General features: G+C 39.7%; 1 protein-coding gene across 1 annotated transcript in view; it reads right to left on the bottom strand.

The window, feature by feature from the left end:
- Positions 1-7,763: 7,763 nt before the first annotated feature.
- The window catches only part of fbxl17 (F-box and leucine-rich repeat protein 17), a 227,138-nt gene continuing 214,857 nt past the window's right edge, over positions 7,764-20,044 (bottom strand). Inside the window, exon 11 of the mRNA XM_085181180.1 lies at positions 7,764-10,168. Coding sequence (XP_085037306.1) covers positions 10,031-10,168 — 138 coding nt within the window. The 3' untranslated portion in view covers positions 7,764-10,030. The remainder of the gene's footprint in view (positions 10,169-20,044) is intronic.

The raw sequence follows: 20,044 nt of genomic DNA, 5'->3' as shown, positions 1-20,044 counted from the left end.
AAATATCTATACAAAAGCACAAATTTGAAGGTAATTCAAGTATTAAGTTGTGAAAGCTCTTTTATTAAAAAAGCAAAATGCTGTTGGTTTTGTTAAAAAGTAAAGTTACACATTGAGCTTAAGCTTTTTACTTGATAAAAAAACTTTGATTTTTTTTTCTTTTTAATTGCAGCCAGTAATTATGTTTTCTGATTACTGTCTTATTACAAAAAGCAATATAATTAAAAACTATTTATTTATTCTTTGCAGTACTGCCATTTAATAAACTGGAATCAGGTTTCACATTAGTGCAGATGCTTTTTTATGAAATTTTTAGGCACTAGCCGCAACTTAGCAGATTCCTGCAGTCTTTAAAATATAGCTATCTATCTATATGTATATGTATATATTTATTTATTAATAATGGTGAACAAAACAAATGGAAAAACTATCCTAAGTTTGCCCTTCCTGTTTTGTTCTTTTATCTATCCCTAAGCACAAATATTGGAATCTTTTATTAAGAAGAAAACAGCGTTTTAACAAAATACTTTTTCTCTACTTTATGTGTTGTTTAATGTGTTACAATTGTAGAAGCTGGACAGGCATATGGTCACGTATGCCCACGCGAAGGCACAAACACTGGTGCACACACCCATACTTACACATATTCACTCACAGTCTGGCATTGGTGCTGGTGCCAGTGTATTGTTTAACTTGTTTAGTTTTTAGATAGGAATCCTCCCTCATTTTAAAGAAGTTATATTTGGCTGTAAATGAACTGCATCAAAACAAAGAGCAACAAAAAAAAAAAAAGCAGGTCCAGAAACATGCTTGGTCGTCACGTAGATGAGAGTTGACATGCAGACATTTCGCTAATTACTCTGACATTAGGTCAGTAAAATGAAATCTAATGTAGCCCGTTATGATGAGCTTCCTGGTGAGCTGGCCATTCAGATGCTACAAAAAGCCCTAGAAAGTTTTTCTCCGCATAGTTTCTCACCAAACATAGCTCAAAAAGTGCAAGGCTGTTTCTTCAAATCCCTGAACTGGGAACATGAAAGCTAAGCAAAAGCCCAAGCCAGCAAATTCCCAAGTAACTTTCACGGAAGTGACTCTGCGCAAGGCAATTAACACCCGGCTAGTCAAGTAGAAATGCTCAGAGAGCAACAGTGGGGAAACCTTGGCTCCCAGAGGTGTAAATGTGAGTAAATGAATGTGGGTGAAGCAGGGCATTTCCGAAAAGGAACGCAGCATGCTTGGTCAGTCTAGCCTGAGTAAATAAAGGTAAATAAATAAAAAAGTCTGATTTTTAGAGCCTAACCACAGCAGAGGAAGCACTGTCATGCTGGTTTGAAAAAGATCCCCGAACACTGTCTAAAGAGCACAGCGGGGAACGCTGCCTTGGCCCACATCCTGTGCAAATTCACCCCATTTTGGTTTATTCAAAACACAATATTCTCATTACGCTCAGCTGGCTCGCTGCACTGTCATTTCATCTGGTTTTCCACACACCAGCACATTAGCCCCTTTGGTCTAGTAATGTTCAGAACATAACCCATAAAGAACCATTGTAATGTGTCTCTGCCTCATTATTGCCAAGTCAGTGTATGGAGCAATCCAGGAGAATAGGGTGCCTCGCATGGCTTGTTAATTCAACACCTCTCTCATTTAGAGCAACATTTGCACAGCTGGCCTTTTGAAGGGAGTTTAAACTATATACTCCCACATATATATGTAGTGACATTGCACATACACAGCCATACAAATCTTAGGCTGCTCTGACATCACTCCACACCACTGGCTCCTGCCCAACCTTCGGCCCCCACCTTGGGAAATCACCCTGTGCCTGTCCAGCCACTAGGGCGTGAAATACACACCCCTTGAAAACAACTGAAGTGGGTGGAGGGAATGAACGGTCGGGGTGGTGAGGGGCCAAAAGGTGGCGAGTAGCAAGTATGAGTGTGTGAGGTTTGGAGATGGAAAATGAGGGGGAAGAAAATGCAGAGGGGAATGTGTGTTAGACTGATCTGGAGGGAGCAGAGGGGGTGTTGATTAGAGGGCTTGAGTGGTGAGAGATGGAATTGAAGAAGGATTAAATGGACACCGAGTTTCAGGAGGAGGAAGAGGGAAAGGTGGGGGCCGCTTTGAAAGCAGGTCCGGGGGTACGCTCTTGGCCTTGAGACTGGGGCTCCTTCACGCTTCACATCTCTGCGAGCCACTTGGGCCTGTGCTCAAGAGGAGAGTCAGCGCAACCTTTGTTACAGTTGAGGAGTGGGGAGTGACAAGGCATACCAGCATGTCTGACATGTCAGAGCAGTTGGCTGGGAGACCCAGAATCTGGTCGAATCTGATGCCGCCCATCTGTAGCCTCAGTACAGGACCGGACTGTTTTAATTGACAAAAGCCGCCCGAGGGAGGATATGAGATCGTGCTTGAAGGAGAAAACAAAAAATGTGGTAGGTAAATCGAGAACTTATTAAATGGGCATCGAGTTATTTCAGCAGGCAAATAAGACCGCCACATACGATGCGCAACCCTAATCATAGCTAAAGGATGGGAGGAAGTAAGTCGAAGAAAGTCTTTTTTTTTTTTTTACCTGAAAGACAAATAGAAATATGCATGATTAGATTTAAGCTTTGCTCAAGTCCCCAGTTGGATAAATTCATCCTTATTCGGTTCTCTCAAAGAGCTCCCTTTAATGTCACCCAGCAAAGGGAAGTGATGAAATGGAGCAATTATGTATCCATTTGTGCTATTCAGGTGAAACCAGGTGTAAAATTTCCAATCTGTGCACCTGCTGTATCTTCAATTCATTGTGCTTCTCCAACAGTGTTGCCCGTTAGATGGTAATATCCAAAATATGGACAAAATATTACACGCAATAAATCTATTTACCATTATCATATTGCTTCCAGAGAAAAGGATTGCTCTTCCTGCGCAAGCTTACGGACAAAATTGCAATAGCTAAGCGATTGCAGCCGATGAAACCAACATATCTTATAGACTTGAACTAAATTGTTAAGTTGTGCTGTAATAAGAAGAAAAACACATTGCAATAAAACAAAATTGTCCCTCATCAAGAAGAAACACGCTTAATTTGATATCCAGACATTTAGGAATATGAGAAAGCAAACAGTGAAGCATTCTCATCTTGAAAGGGGATGAGTACAAAACAGATAGCTGAGTTATCTCCCGTCGGAGTGGAGATTAATTTTAATTTTCCAAACAGTTTGTGCAGATAAATATTCATGAACCACCTTGAAAAGTGATGGGCGACTATAAGGCGGTCAGCAGAGAAACCAACAAACCTCCCCTCCGTTCTCTGCAGCTGTGCCGGGGGAGGGAAGTGGGGTTAGTTCATGATGAAAGACTCTCACTATCCACGACCTTTCCAGTCTAAAACAAAGATTTGCACAATTAACTACTTTTAAATGTCATCCAACTGCCAAATCTGCATATCAACACCAGGGCTTGCATAGAAATGAGGATGTTTGTAGAGGAAATCATTTTTCTCCACTGTCCCATCCCAATGCCACCAAATGGGTTCTTTCTCGTTTTAGCCAGCAAGGAAATGTAAATGTCAACATATCTTGTGTGGAGATCCTTCTGTTACTAATTAACCTTTGCCGTCTAGAAGCTAGACTGAGCTCTGCCTAAACACTGCAATTAACTCAAGCTTCAAAAGACAGGGAGACAACATCTACATGGAGCCTGCAAAGGAGGAAATCACACCGACTTCATTATCCATGCCGACACACATACTTTGCACCCCTCACGTATTTTGGGGTTCTCGTAGGTTGATATTTCCCCCAGGCAGCAGGAATGAGTCTATTGGGAGGATGTCAAAATTTAGTGGATTAACAAATCTAATTTCTTTTTATCTTCATAAGCTTGGACAGGAAAGCTAGTTTCGTTATAGCCCCTGGTGAGAGGAAAACCATAATGTGGAAATCTGTAATCGTAAATCTCCATATTTAAAGCTGAGGACTGCTGAAGTCTGTCATGTTCAAGTTCAACTTCCAGATGCAGGGACTGGGAAGAAAATTTGTCCTGTGGCAAACTGAAGACTTTGGTGATCTAAACAAGTGAACGAGCCAGTGTAATTTAAAAGCTGTCTTCCGTGTGGGTCTCCTTTGGGCTTGAGCTTCACAGGCTTCTCTGGAGTCATGAATACCAACATTCAGCTCGTTCTTCAGCTCAAGGGCAGTGTCAGTTACAAAGTCAACCCATTAACATCTTCACTCTTCAACGCCATGCTCTTTCTTAACAGAAGAACCAACACGAGTCAATAGGCAGGTAGGTAAGCAAGTGAAATACCTCTGTTTTCCCCTGGGAGGAGACTAAAAACGCTATATAGTGGACAGGAATTTGTTTCTCTGATGTGATGTTAAAAAAGTTACCCCAGGACTGATGCACACAAATGACTGACATAATTTCCAGGAGAAAGGAAGTATCTGGGCTTTAAGAGGGTAAGGGTGAAGCTGAGTAAATGCTGGGGAGGTGCCAGAATAAAGCTAATACCATGTAGAGTGAAAAGGATGAAGGAGAGCTTTAGCAGACTAGACCCTCCACAGTTGGACAGTCTGTAAGGGGAGAAAATGAGTAAAAGGAAACCCTTTAACAACAAGGAAGGTATCTCTGGCAAACATGATCAGCCGAGCTTTTGTTGCAGACAAGATATGGCTAGTTCAAGAAAGCTGAGAAGATAAACCTTTCTGTGACAGTGACAGGTCTTAAATTATATCAAATGACTAAAAATAAAAAAACGTCAGCCCTCATTGCTGCGGGCACCACGGGCAAGATCAGAAAGTTAATACATCTATTATTCAACCACGACTATCAAGGTTTCTTCCTGAAGAAATACTAACAGGTTCTGGCATACTTAGCTCCTGACAGCAGAGCAATACCTAAGGAAGGTGCACTGCTGAAACACAGCCTTCATCATTACTAGATGCATTGCATCAATCCTTGTGAGGAAGTTCAAACAAGCTTTGGCCCTTTTCACTTGAGGACATCCGTCAATGTCAGCCATGATTAGGTCTTGAAAAAATACAAATTTCTTGGGAAGACTAGACTAACGTCCTTGCAGGTCCGACATGACAAATGTCCTGTATGGTCAGCGTCAATTCTTATCAGCACCTCATTAAAAATGTAATGATCACATGAATATTTACCAAGTTTAATTATGGCTCCATATAGCTATTCTGTCATGCCCTGCACCCCCTTTTCCTTTCCAGGAGGGCAGTTTCTCATCTAAGTTCCAGCTGAATGCGTCCTTCCACCTTGATGAATATTGCAAAAGTCCAAGGAGAGCTAGCCGCTGATGGAATCCACCTCAATCAGCAAGAGAATCAATGGCATACATTCACATTTGCAAAGGCTCTAATTGGCCGCAGTAAAATTCAGCAATTTACCCATGAGAGAAATGGGAGTGGAGTGCAAGGAGATCAGCTCATTTGTAACTGAATTTTTTTTTTAAACAACTTGTCTTTCTAAAAACAGAAGGCCTGCAACAGATGAGGAGCAGACCAAGCAAAACTATTAATGTCTCTGCTTGTCTGGACTAGTTATTAAAGTAGGGATGCAACACTGGAGCTTTTTCATTAAGGTTTTAGCCAGAACTGGCAGTATTTGGTTCATTTCTCTTTACCTATGTTCTGCTCAAATATAGTCTCAACTAATATAATGTAAAGATCTAATATCACAACTGTTATTCCTTCTGACAAATAGTATTCAGTAACTGGCCTTTTGAAAAGTTGATAGAACCGATGAGCAGTTTAAAACAAAAATTAACAATTTATGAAGTTAGTACTAATTGTTAGACCCTTAATTCTCAATATTTCAAAATTATATTTTCAATTATACAATAAAAAATGTGTTGTATGTATTATTTATGTACACTAGTGTGCAAAAGTCTTGAGCTGCTCCTCATTTTGTAAATGTTGCTAGGAAAATGGTAAATAGATGGAGCAATTCATTGAAACAATGGAAATGCAGCAAAAAGGCAAAACACAGAGTTTGTACATTTCTAATGTGCTTAAACATTTTCCACCATTCTTCAACACAGTCTCACCTCTCCTAGACAAACGTTTAAGTAATTTTTTAAAGTAGTCTTTAGGAATAGTTCTCCAGATTTCTCGAAGGACATTCAAAGTTCTTTGGATGTTGGCTGTCAAGATGATCCCACACTGCTTTAAAAATGTTGAGGTCAAGACTCTAGGGAGGCCAATCTATGACTGATAGTGTTTCATTGTGTATTTTTCTGTCCAGGTATGCTTTTACTGCACTGGCACTGTGTTCGGGATCACTGGAAAGCATCTGTCTCTCAGATGCTTTTGCCACTGACTTTCAGTCCTTTTCCTGTGCGATTTCCTCAGCCTTTTCTCCTAGGTTCTCTTCGTTAAGACTGACTTCTTGACAGCCCATACTTCCATTGAGATCATTTCTGATGAGACTTTGGTGAACAGTAGATGGCTCAACTGAAGGACCACATGCAACTCTCACGTCCTGTGTTAGATCTTTGTTGGATCCCCCACCCTCGCATTTCTTCAGGCACTTTCAGATACTGTTCATACATTGGAGATAGCTTGTTAAACATCCCACTTCTTTTGTCCACCACCTGCAACGCACTGTACATCATGTCAAGATATGGCATAAGTTTGGATAATAACTCGTTGGGAATCACCTTGTTGGTGCAGAACTATTGCCAAATTTTGCAAATTCCACTAAAGAAAGTAACAAAGTACACCAAAATGCAAAAAACCAGTTGGTTCTTTATGTTTTCTGCAGACAGAATTGGCTGATCTCTTGACTTATTCTATGCTTGAATGATTGATAGGTCTGCGTTAAGTGACTAAGCAAATAAAATAACCATCCTCTAAAAGACTGGACTGAAAAAGCAGCCAACAACAATCTTGAAAAACTTCATAAAGGCTGGAGAACTAGTGCTCAAGGCCACTTCAAACAAAAAAGACTTTTGCACAGTACTGTCTTCTCAACACAACAAAAACAAAAGGTAAACAAAACCTGATAAAACAGCTCCCTATGTGTTTATTCAGATTATGAACAGTCATTTAGCTGATAATCAAGTGAACAGAGCCTCAAGTTGATATAAATTGTGTTGACAACACAAATAATCCATCTGGGAAGAACCAGCCTTTGTATCCTTTTTGATGCTATCTCCGGTGTTTAATCACTGAACACAAAACACACTGAACAGTAAAACAGGCCTTTATAAGAGGGAGACATATTGAGTGACATCTTCTTAGCTCTTTGAGTCCTTTGCTGTCCTGCTGGGCAGCAAGCTGATGCATCCTCACTTTGTCTCAGATGTAAAAATTCTGTCCAAAGTGCCGAACTTGAAAGTCTATCCCAATGGAAATGCAGGTTTATTATTTGTTCTGGTGCTCAGTAGAAAAGAGATGATCGATGCACAGTTTAGGGTTGAAAACATCTTTATTTCTAAAAATACAGAGGCTTTGGTATGTCATACTCATACATTCCAAGGCCTTAGGTTCCAAAGAAAAACATGCTGGTATCCCTATTTGCATTTACCTCAGAATGCAGTTTGTGTTAAATTTCACCATTCTAGCATTATAAATAGTATGCCCTCTTTGTTGATATGCAACTCATATAATAAAAGGTATGGAAATCTTGATGGAAAAAATGTTTAAGTGCTCAACAGATGTTGTAAAATGAGCGGAAAAGTGTTCCACTGGCGTTCTGAATATTCCTCTCCTGACTCAATTCCAGACATACAGAAAGAAATGAGGGGGGGAAAAAGCTTGAAGTAGTAGTGTTTTATTCATCTTTATGTAAATCCAGTCATTTACGGTTGCCTTAACAAATCAGGAATCAAGTGTGTCAACATCTAGCAGAGAAGGAAGTGCATATGGGGATTACAAAAGAACAGAAATAGAACAAAAGCAGATCGAGGGAGAAACCCTCCGTCGGTTAAAGTCTACAAATCCTGACACGAATAAAATGAACATGTTTTTAATTGTCTGAATTCTCTATGTGCTGTTGAAAGTTTACAGTAATACTCTAAATTCTAACCTCAGTAAGCTATTGTTCATATCAGAGTGACATGGAGGCTGAGCTCCGAGCTGCTTCACACCATAGAAAAATATTTGCATTTTTAAATGTACATTGCTGAATTTCTAAAGAATGGATGAAAACGATGATTCTCACCTTGCAACTTCTTCTCACTCTGGTGTTAGGCCCAAGTCAGTTTTTTTCTTTTCTTTGCATCCTACACAACTAAGAAAGAGAAACTGCTCGTTGCTACATAGCAAATGTTACAAGTATATGCTCAAAACCAATATTCCAATAAGTAAACCCCACACAGTATTTATTTATATTTATATATATAAGTATATATATATATATATATGTATATATGAAATCAAATACACTTCCAGAAAAGTTGAAATGCTAAGTGAAACATTTAAAATAGAACTAAGACATTGTATCAAATGTTGAAATTGAGAAATTATGCTGCATCTTGAAAAATATATTACGACTTTGAATTTCATGCCAAATTGCCAGACCTGGCTTGCAGACAGATCAGTCAGCAGACACGCTCTGACTACGAAGCCATGCTGTTGCAATATATGCAGAAAATGTTTGTCATTGTCTTGCTGAAATAAGCAAGGCATTCACTGAAAAGTCCTTGTTGGGATGGCACATGTTGCTGGAAAAACTTGCATATATTCAGCATTTAAAGTGACTTCAGAGGGGTGTAACCACCATACCATGTGCACTAATGCATCCTTATATAATCGGAGGATTTTGGCTATTAAACTATGCACTAATGAGCCAAAAGTGTGGGCTACATTCCGTTTCCCAAATCTCAACGTTTCCCTCCCCCTACTGATACCCAATTCAAAATGAGCATTTCTCAGTTACAACATTTAATGTGTTGACTTGTCTTTTTTTTCCCAATAAAATCTAATATAATTTCTATAATTGGATGGCATTTGCTAACCACTTAAGGCTTAACACTTTCTCTTAATTATCACGATGACTGTGGTTAATATTCTTATAATATGGCCCATCATTTTTGGGCAAAGGCAACTGCTATTTCAAGCACTGTTAAATTTCTCAAAATAACGCTCAGTCAATGATAAATCCGTGCACGGAAATAGAGCACACTTGACTCCAGGTAAAACGGATGCCAATTTCATCTTCACATTTCAAAATGCTCCATATCCTGCTGAGACAGTAAGGTCACGATCTCACTGCAAACATGCACATTTCAATGCTTTCTTCTTGCCATAAATTTTCCACAGTTCTGACTTCTTCTGGAGTGAATCGTCCTTTTGTATGATAACAATGTGCATACTGAATCACTGCAAAGAGCTCTGTCCTTGCCAAAAATCTCACCAAGTGTACTTGTACAAGTCTGCAGGCGCTTTTAATACTGTACTGAACATCCAAGAACGAAAAAAAAAGTTTCAAGTGGACAAAATAAACGTAACTAATTTCAAATAACCTTAAGTGAGGTCTGAGGTCCTGGCCGTTCAGTTGTTGTCTGCAATGAGGCAGTAAGATGATGCCTCCTGGGGCGACAGAGGTGCAGTGTAGATCAACAGTTTTGGTTGGTGAATTAATTTTTCTGTTTTGAAGTTATTTCACTAAAATTATTCTGGTCCAGTAGTTTCTGAATGTTTATTGTTTGAATCTTTTTATTCAAGACCAAAGCTTTAGCCTTGCAACTTTACCTCTAATCACCCCACCACAATACAGAGAAGTGAAACGGTATGAGGAGTGATACTCCTTACCTTTACCTAGAGCAGATATCACTACATCGCCTGACTGAATTGTAAAATCTCATACTGAAGAGATTTGCTTCAAATAAAACTGATGGACTCGGACTTTGTGTCTGTGAGTGTGTAGCTACATGTTCACATGCATGTTTGAACAGTCAATGAGAAGCAAACATGACTGAGCTTTGCATTTTGTGTGTGTGTATACAAAAAAGGGCCTTTGTATAGCAAATGTGTTTTATGTGCGTGTGTTTGTTGAGCGTGTCTGTGTGATCCCGCAGTAGCTACGACGTGTTCGATGTGTTGGGACTCCAGCCCATTTGATAAGCTCTCTCCAAGGTTCTCTTGCAGTCCTGCATCACTGTGCTGAACACAATGTGAGGGTACTGGACCACCAGCCTCTCCACTGTCTCCTCGTTGACCTGCAAATACGAACACAAAGACATACGCTGTTAACATATGATCGTGTTTTGTCATAGCTTTAGACCTTCTAACACTTTTTTCCCTAACTACTGTTGCTTCTATCAATCTTACATTTTTAAAGTTCCGGTTTAAGGAGCCAGCTTATGTTTGAGCACATCACCGAAATAATAAAGAGTTAAAGTCCAACGCAAAAATTTTAGTATTTGAATTCTGTCTATTCAGATGGTGGTGGGTTTATAGTTGTTTTACACCAAGGGTGGGGAACTCCAGGCCTCAACGGCCGGTGTCCCGCAGATTTTAGATATAACCCTGGGTCAACACACCTGAATCAAATGATTAGTTCATTACCAGGCCTCTGGAGAACTTAAAGACATGTTGAGGGATTATTTAGCCATTTAAATCAGCTGGACATGTCTAAAACCTGCAGGACACCGGCCCTTGAGGCCTGAAGTTCCCCCACCCGTGCTTTGCACAGTAGTAGGATGGATGCTACAGTTCTTGACATCATCCTTAGTTGTAGTATTACTGAAGTTTAGTCTGCTATGATGGCTGGAACAGAAAGACCTTAGAGAAATGCTTCTTTAGTCTCACTCAGTATGCAATATTATAAAAACCTTGGATAAACAAAATGTAAATGTGCACTGTGTCATTTTTTTCCTTCTCCTTTTCAAAATGCTACCAAAGGCATTCACTAGCCCTTGGGATCTAAGTCCACCTTAATGATATGATCGTAGTTTTATTAATGAAAGAAAACAAGAGAAGTTGTAGATATGTAGAATGGCTTTTGTTTGCAGCACTAATGTCTTTCAATATTTCCATTCAATCACTTAATAATGTATTTTCAGTGGCAGTGATGGAGGATTAAAAAAAAAGTATAGTCCTCCTGTCTAAAAATATATGCTTACAGGCTTCAGGAAAAACAAGTCACATCAAATGGATTCATTTTGAAGTTACTGAAGAAGTGACGTACAAACATTTCCTCAGACAGTAGTTCTTTTCTAGCCTAAAAAAAAAAAGAAAATATCCTGTGACTGGCAGTTCTCTGGGTGAAAATGCCGTGATGACGCCAGAGGTCAGAATGCTTCAAGCTGATAGGAGGCCAACAGTAATTTAAATAAGCATTTGTTACAACTGAAGTATGCAGAAGAGTATCTCTGAACACACAACACGTGGAACCTTAAAGCAGATGAGCTACAGCAGCAGAAGATTACACCGGGTGTCACTCCAGTCAGCTAAGAATGAGTAACTGAGGCTACTATTCACACGGGCTCACTAAAGTTGACCAACAGAATAGCAAAAATTTTGCCTGGTCTGATGAGTCTTGAGTTCTGCTGTGATATTCAGATGGTAGTGTCAGAATTTGGCATAAACAACATGAAAGCATGGATCTATTCTGCCTTGTATCAGTGGTTCACGCTGGCAGCGGTGGCGTAATGTGTGGCTACAATTTGGGCCTCTTAGTACCAACTGAACACTGTTTAAAAACCACAGCCTACCCGAGTAGGTTGCTGACAATGTCCATCATTTCTGACTACAGTGTACCCAGAATACAATTTTGGATGTGCAGCCATCAAATCTGCAGCAACCGTGTGATGCCTTCATATCAACATTCCCCCAAATTTCAGATAAAGGTCCAACCTGATACTAGTGAGATATAAGCAAGTGTATTTTTCTACAGATTCAGTGCAGCAGACTTTGTTCCGGTTGTTTTCAGTTTGTTTTCAGTTAAAAGCAAGTGATTTGCGAAAGGATTATAGAATTTCCTCTATCGACAGGAGGATAAAGAGCAAAAACAACTTTCTTTGGACAGAGAAAAAAGCCTTTAAGATTCCCGTAAAGGTTATTAGGACACAGCCAATTGCTGACTTGAACTTCTGGTTAAATACAACTCTTTTTCGGTAGCAATTCATTTTTTACAAGCACTTAATAAATGTATAATATAAATACATTTAAGCTATAAAATGATAAACAGTAATGACAAATTTTGACTATTGTCCAGGCTTGATTGATGATTGATTTGTGCGATCACTGACCCCATTTCAGAATAGATTACCAGGAGGTTGTTGGTATATTCTTTAAAATAAAAGCTTACAAGGATATACATTTAACAGAAATATGGTTTTAGGTCCAATAAACTATTAAATTGATTAAATAAAAATATGGTTAATGACCTAATTAAGACTAGCAGAAACCCTGCTTGGCCTCTTAGTGCCCTGTACAAATTGTGTACTGAACTACTATGAACGATAGCTGATTCTGTAGGAGCATGCCGTGTGCGTGCGTGCTCATATGCACATACAGCTAGGCTGTCGTTATGGGTGAAGCACCAGTGGACAGCTGAGATCACCAGGCTAATAAGGCCCTCGTGTTCTCAGAGGACAAGAAAGACAAGGAGCTAATAGCTACTCCAGCACTTCTCTGCCAGTCAAACACTGTCGGGCCACTTAGAGCCAAGAGTGAGAAAGCCTGAGAATATGACAAAGAACAGAGGCACAGTAACCCTAGAGACCTTGAGGGGTTAACCGCAACCCACCCAGAACCAACCCCCCCTACCCACCCGTGAGCATGACACTTTCCAGGGGAAATCATGTATAAACACTTACACACATGTTGACGACACAGTCATCTGATGTTGCCAAAGCAGTGACAAAACAAGTTTCACAGTTTCCCTGAGCTTAACGGCCAAACGCCCATTGGTGTCTGTGTTTAGTATCACAAGAGTCTTGCATCGTCACAGTTCCCTGACTCTTGCTTGGGTTATGATCTCTTATGGGTGTCATTATATCTGTCTAATTCGTTATTGTTCTTCATTGAATACAAACTTCTTAAGCAGTGGAAATCAGCAATTTATAGTGACAAAACAATGGAAAGACAAATGCAAGACAGACAGAGTTAATTTATTTCTCTAAATCTGCTGAAGAGAATGAATGAGCCGGGAGACCACCAATGTCTCCTGGTTCACAGACGGTGGATGGAAACTGCATAAAACAAGTAAATCCAATAAGACTAAAAGGCAACAACATCCTGTTAGTCTTCCCTTTGACTGCCAAAGTACAAACAAGCGGGCTGAAGTTAAGGTGCTTGATGCCAAAACCCAGAGTCTTTTAGGAAAGCAGTGTGACAAGACTAATGTAATAAAATCACAACAAGCACAGGGTCAAAAAGGAATTCTTAATGTCATCTCTCTTTTTTTCTTGGTGGGAGGGGGAGACCTCATGTTAAATGCTCAAGATGCCTACTCTCAGTTCTCTCTTTTCACTCAGTGCTGAAGAGAAAGACAATAACAAACAGTAGAAGATGTTGTAATTTTAAATAACTCTCTGAGCTCCAATTCTGGAAAAACACTTTGAATAGTCAGCAGGCAAACAAACGAGAAACGAGAAATGGAAATGAGAAAGTTTCAGCAACTCATTCACCGTTGTGATCAGTGATACTTTAGTAAAGCTGAGTCTTTAATAAAACAGTGTTTCAGGATATTGCTTTAAAGAATTCACATTATTATAAGATATTATATTCCAATTGCTACGCAAATCATCACATATCCTCAAGTACTGTGAAAGATAAAAGTGAACAAGTGAAGCGTTGCCATGGAGTATACATCGAGGCATGAAAGGGGATAACAATCAAAGAGTTCCTGCAGATGTCTGAATATCTCAGTATTTTTCTACACGAGAATCGCTGGCTGGGCCATAAGTTACCCTCACAAGGCCATTTATGGTATGTTTTTGGATGTGTTTCAGGCCACCTGTTTTTATGCACATTTTGAATGTGTCACAAAAAAATCAGGGTGGAAATCACCCTTTCCCTTCTCTCCTAGTTATACTTGCACACTTGTAGCTACTTAAGTTTCTGTGATGTATACAGTTGCTTCTTTGTATAATCCCAGACTGAATACACAATGCTTTTATTAGGGCTTGGTAGAGGTCATACCATCTGTTGCAGGACTCCCCAACCTCTTTGTACCTGGATATGGTCCTTCATGACTTCGATTTGGTTTGCCTTAAATGCTTTTAATTACACGATCCAAGACTGTCCTCTTCATCTGCAGCGATTTAATAGCATCTAATGAAAACATATGGTTGGATGTGCCCACTTTGTCATATAGTCACAAAAGTAGTGACTGGAAAAATACATTATAGTGAATTTTGTTTTGCAGCTTTTGAAAGATTGATAAAACAAAAAAAAAATCTGCTTTGCCATTTGGATGGAAACTTGCTTAATCATGTCAGGTTCTCACACAAGCTCCTATAACTAGTAGGTACTTATGGTTTTGGGAGACTAGGCCGGTTCTAGCTATAGGCAGATGTGGGATCAGCCGACCCAAACTGACAAAAGTAATGAAAAATTAGTCATATTTTTTCAGCCAATAGAAAAGCACCCAAGAAAGCATGAGTAATGTGCAAACTGCCTAAGGCCCGCTTCCAAAGTCTCCCCTTGTACCGCCTCTTAACGTGATCAGAGGCACAAACACACAGAGGTCAGAAGAAGCAGACAGCTGTGTCTCTTGGAGGCTGCACAGGTGTCCGACTATGAACTCAGAGCAACAAGTGAACTACACCAACATGGTCCCACTGCTTGTGAGGCAATCACACACACTCCTGGTTAAAAGTGTTGTGAAGCTTGCTATAGTGTATCCATTATGTACGCACTGCAAAGACTTACCCTAATGCACACATGCAGCTTACCCTTCTCCCTTACTGTTTCTGCAAGGCATGCAACGTCTATCTGCTGCTCTAAACATAATGTTAGAGAACTCATAGGAAAGGTGGAGAAGATAGGGAGAGAGAAGACTAGGCAGATTGTCTGAGCCTGAATTGCTGTAGTTTTTGTTTAGTTTCAGCGCGTATGTGTCTTTTAGGAATTTTCATCATTTTGCTCAGTGTTTGAATATAAATATTTTCATTTGAAAGTTTGACCTCAGTCTATATCTTATTCAGTGATCATGAGCTGCAAGCTACTTCTTTTGGATGCCAGTGTCTAGCTCTGCATATCAGACTGTATTCTGATTGGTGCACCGATATAGCTGTGGCGGACATCAAAAGCTCAGGTTCAGACAGCTTTGTCTCGTCGCCCCAAAGTTTTGCTTTTGTAATCTGGAAAACTTTCAGATACATTTTGTGGACAAGTTTCATCTGTAGGGGTTTTGCATCTTTCCTGCTGTAATTAAGACAACCATAGTATTTAAAAATAAAATGTTGGTTTTTATAATACTTCTTAACTAATTCTTTTTCATTTTCTCTAACGCATCTCCCACACTCTTTTTTTAGTTTAACTAATCCAAAAATAGAAAAGAAAATAGCTTACTGATAGCACGATTATTTGTCTTTTGCTAAGACATCCAATAGCATCGTTAAAGTGAATTATTTTAGTCAAGTAGAGAAAATGTGGTGACAATAGTACATAACACATGGGGTTCGCCTAAATGGCCTGAGATTGATTCTAATTCCTGGCCTGAATTATTTATTTCAATCCAACCTTGAGCTCTTTTATTTCTCAGTAGAGATCCTGAAATGTAGCTCCAATCTAGAGGGAGAGACATTATACATTAAAATTTATTTTAGTAAATATTAAACTTATTCCCCAACTATTTTCATCTTGCATTACTGCATCTGCAACGGCACTATATATAGCAGGATTTATTATCACTATTTTGACAGACTCAAACTTTTTATAAAGTCAACACTTTTGGAGATGATTCTCTGTGTGTATTGTATGTAGAACAAACATACAGATCCCTGCTCTTCTTCAGCCTGTGAGAATCATCACACTGCTGCTGCATATGACTTGAAACAAATAATATTAATCACTGTAGTGTGGTAATGATGTTTATTATGTTTTTGTAGGGATCATGTACAAACCACTTAAAGCAGCGGCGTCCAGGGTGCTACTTGGCTTATGCTCACAATATATAAGCACTGCAGGCCTGGCAAGTAAGTATAAAGTAAGTATAATAATGAAGAAACAAACATAATGGTTTAACAGCTGTCTCCTTTTCCTATTTTTAAATTTTATTCAGGCGTCATGTCTGGGATCCTTTTAACAATTTCTCCAGCTGGCTCCAAAAAACACAAGCATAGACTTTACTATAATTTTAAATTATATATCTTGCTTTAATGTAAGGTCATTCATTGTCTTTATTAAGTGGACACAGTGAAATGAGAGAGAAGTCGAGAGATGGAACAAAGGTTTAAAAGATCGAAACCCCCACACACCCTCCCACTCGCAGACAAACACCTGCAGTTTGCCTGCAAAGATGGCAGGGACAAAAAACAAGAGAAGAAAAGCTTAACCAAGGCCCCCAACATACAGAGAGAAGTTAAGTTTGTTATGACATATGGCTGAGCCTCATTAACAGATAAAATGACAACCCCCTGATTGCCTTCATAACATATTATGCTGTATTCTTGAAAAGAGAATGAAACATTCCCTCGCTTGTTAATCAGGGCTTAATTACAATTAAAAAAGATCTAAAGAATAGACCTGTCACGCTGATGGGAGGCCATAACATTCATTAATGCTAATTTAGTGCAGCTCCACTTGCTCAGCAAACATGGCACACACAACACGGCTCCCAATCAAAATGCCGAATCATTTCCTAATTGCTGGTTGCGGCAATGCTAAATGTTTGAGCTTCAACAAGATTGCTTTGATGGAAATCACGAAAACACTCGCTATTGTCCCGACCTGGGTTCTTCTTCTTTTTTCCCCCACTGTCACATAAAATGGGGCATGAAATAACCGCAATTCAAATATTTTACTTTCTGATGAATGGCTGATGTTTCTTTTTCTTTTGGACATTAAAGACCATATACGTTTTATATTGATATAACGCAACAGAGAGATTCCTTGTCCTGGTTTTGAGATTTATTCTATTAATTTGCAGGTTGGAGCCTACGCTGTGGACCAAAAAAAATCCACTGACTTGGACGTTCATACATCATAGCATCCGTTAACTTTCTTCCCTTGCAGTAGCCTGGCAGCGAGCCTTACTGTAAGATCTTTCTGCCTACAAACGACAGCCATCTGTAAAGAAACCCTGTCGCAGCAAATACCCAGAGTTCACGGATACAGTCCTCCTCTTTTCAGCTTGAACAATGCTGCGTGCCCTTTGCACAGCTGTGAGTTATGTGAAATGAGATGTGATGACATCACCACACCTGCTTGGTATTTGCAGCTCAAAGCTGAAGTTTGACATGAAGGTCAGACCATATGCTGTAGGTAACTGGCAGGTACAGAGGGGAGTCCTCTGGTTACAATTGTGCCACTGACTTCTTCTAACCAGCCATTCAGCTGCTTCCTCTCCGACTGGGTAATATAGCACTTAATGATATTTTGTTGCTAGGCAACATAAACTTAAAAATGCTATCAGACGATGGGGCCTGTAGTGACTGGAATGGTGCTTTAGATATATGGCTCCTTGAGGGATTTTCTTCTTTTTTTTTTAGCCCATGCAGGCCTGATCCACTGTACTGTACTGTACAACCCCGCCGTCGAACCTGCTGCCAAGTCTGTAGGAGAGCCATATGATAGAGCAGATCGCTATTCACTGATGATTCTAATCTTTGAGAAGCATCTGGGAGAGCAGCCACAGCTATCTGGAGCAAAGCCTATACTTATGATATTTTCCCCCATTTTAACTTCAAAGATGCTGCCCTCTAGATCTAAGTGCGGTGTAATTCACCCTGATGGGAAATGCGCTGCTGTCAGGGTTTACAAGAGGGTGAGGGAGATGAGGGAAAAACAAAAAGATGTAAGTCTGATATGTCGTTCGACAAAGAGCACCTTTTATGTGAACATGCTGCGCAGTAAATGAGATTACGTTGTGGGGTTGGATGTGCAAGCGCACACTGACAACTGCTCGTCTACTTTTACATGAGATGGCTGAATTTAAGCGACAGTAAGTTGTCAAGCTGACCTCTTGCTCTCTCTTGGAGTGCTCTTATGTGCTTTCTTCCTGCGAGCCCTCTGTTTTTTTTAAGAGTAATCCGCTGATGCAAAATGCACTCCATCACCACGTAAAATATGCATTTACCGCAAACACTGGGCCCTCTCTTTGTAAGCAGCACAGTAAAATCCGTCGTAAAGATGACTAATGCCGCAGCCGTTCACATTCTCAGATGGAAAAAGAAGAATGGGGTTGTAAATCGATAATCAGATACACAAACATGAAGATGCATATCGTATTAGACTGTCATGGCGAGAACACACTCTTCGTGGTTCTAGCAATCAGGCGAGGGAAATGGAATAAATGGCGTAATCCACAGAGCGCTGTTTTGTTCGTGGCAACGTGACCCTGAGAAAGAAACAGAACACTGACGGTTGATATTGAACAATAATTTAAACGAATGTGCAGCGGAGATTTTAGAGAAAAGATATGTTCCACGGTCCTTTTTATATTACAAAAATGTTTCTTCCCAAAAATGGCCCCCCTATTTTATTCCCTTTTTGTTTTCAATAAATTCGGCACAGGTCTGCCGGTCTCTTTTCTTTGTCTCATCTCTCCCCATTTTCTTTGGCCATGTGGCAGCCATTGCTAGTTCCTGGCCCATAAAGAGAGACAAATACCCCCCGTTCCCTGTCTGTTCCCATGTAGACAGTGTATCAGTCGACCAGTAAATACATTTGGGGTAAATGTTTAAAAAGCCTGTTTAAGCAGCAGAAGAATGCAGTGCATCAGGTCTTAGTAAAACACAGCTTAAATGAGTCTGGATTTAAACAGGTCAGATTTATAGCCTTCTTTAAACCACTCAGAGGAAAAGCCCCCGTTGTAAAGTTTCCAAACGAGTAACTGGACAACTGAACAATAGTTCACCATCTCTGATAAGGAGAGGAAGGAGGGAGTGGGGAATGTATGGGAAAAACAAGAAAGCAACAAACTAGGAGACGCAAGAGCAGAGAGAGAACAAAGAGATCCCCATAAACTTATTCTGAAGGATTCAGTATTTCTAAATGATCTACTGATGAATTGGCTCAGAAGCTTAAAGGAACATACTTCTGACCAAAGAAGGCCTGAGTTCAAATATTTTGATTTTGTCTCAAAAAGCCAAGCAAGCCTTGCAGAAATCTGCAGCGCTTGGCTCTGAACGTGCATTTAAAAACCAGGTCAGGCACTTCTTGCGACAACTAAGGTCTGGTCCTCCTCATCCCTGCACAATATCAGACAGCAGCAGAACTCAAAAGCAGGGTGTCAGTACAAACACTCACACACGCACGAACAAAGAAGAGTGGGGGCTCAACTGAACAGGGTCAGAGAAAGAGGTTCTGGAGGCCAGATTCTTAAACCCCACACTCCATCACGCGTGACAAAGGTAACTAAAGGAATGTGTAAAAGGCTCAAGCCAATCCTTCTTTCCACACCGGCCATCTTATCGCTGCAGACTGGAGGAAAGCATACCCTTGCTCAAAAGGCTTTTTGCAATTTATTTGTCCATCATGGTTAAATCTATTAGGCCAAATATAATAAAGCTAATTAAAATTTAAGGTGTTTTGTTAATATAGGGTAGTGGCTCTAAAGGTGAAGGCAATCCATACACTATCAATGAATAAGTTTTCCTAACATTGTCCTCTAAAGTAAGATTTAGTTCGTTTTTTTTGAGGCAAAGAGTTTGGACATTTTTTTTTTAAAGTTCTGGAAATTAATTAGATTTTACAGCATAGCCAAAAGGTCCACAAAGTAATACTGTTAATTATAAAACTGTAATGCAATATTAATAAGTGTGTCTTAACAGATGGTTTTATTTATGCCAATAAAAAGCATACTTCCCTCACCACAATGTACAGAGGCAAAATTACAGTGGATTTTTAAAACAATTAATATCTGACTAAAGTGCAGAATTTCAGCTTTAATTCAAAGACTTCAACAAATATTTTGCATT

This window comes from Neolamprologus multifasciatus, chromosome 12 (genome assembly GCF_963576455.1).
Source record: "Neolamprologus multifasciatus chromosome 12, fNeoMul1.2, whole genome shotgun sequence".
In the NCBI taxonomy this organism is placed as follows: Eukaryota; Metazoa; Chordata; class Actinopteri; order Cichliformes; family Cichlidae; genus Neolamprologus; species Neolamprologus multifasciatus.
The sequence above is the reverse complement of the archived record's forward strand: the minus strand, read 5'-3'. Positions and strand labels throughout refer to the sequence as shown.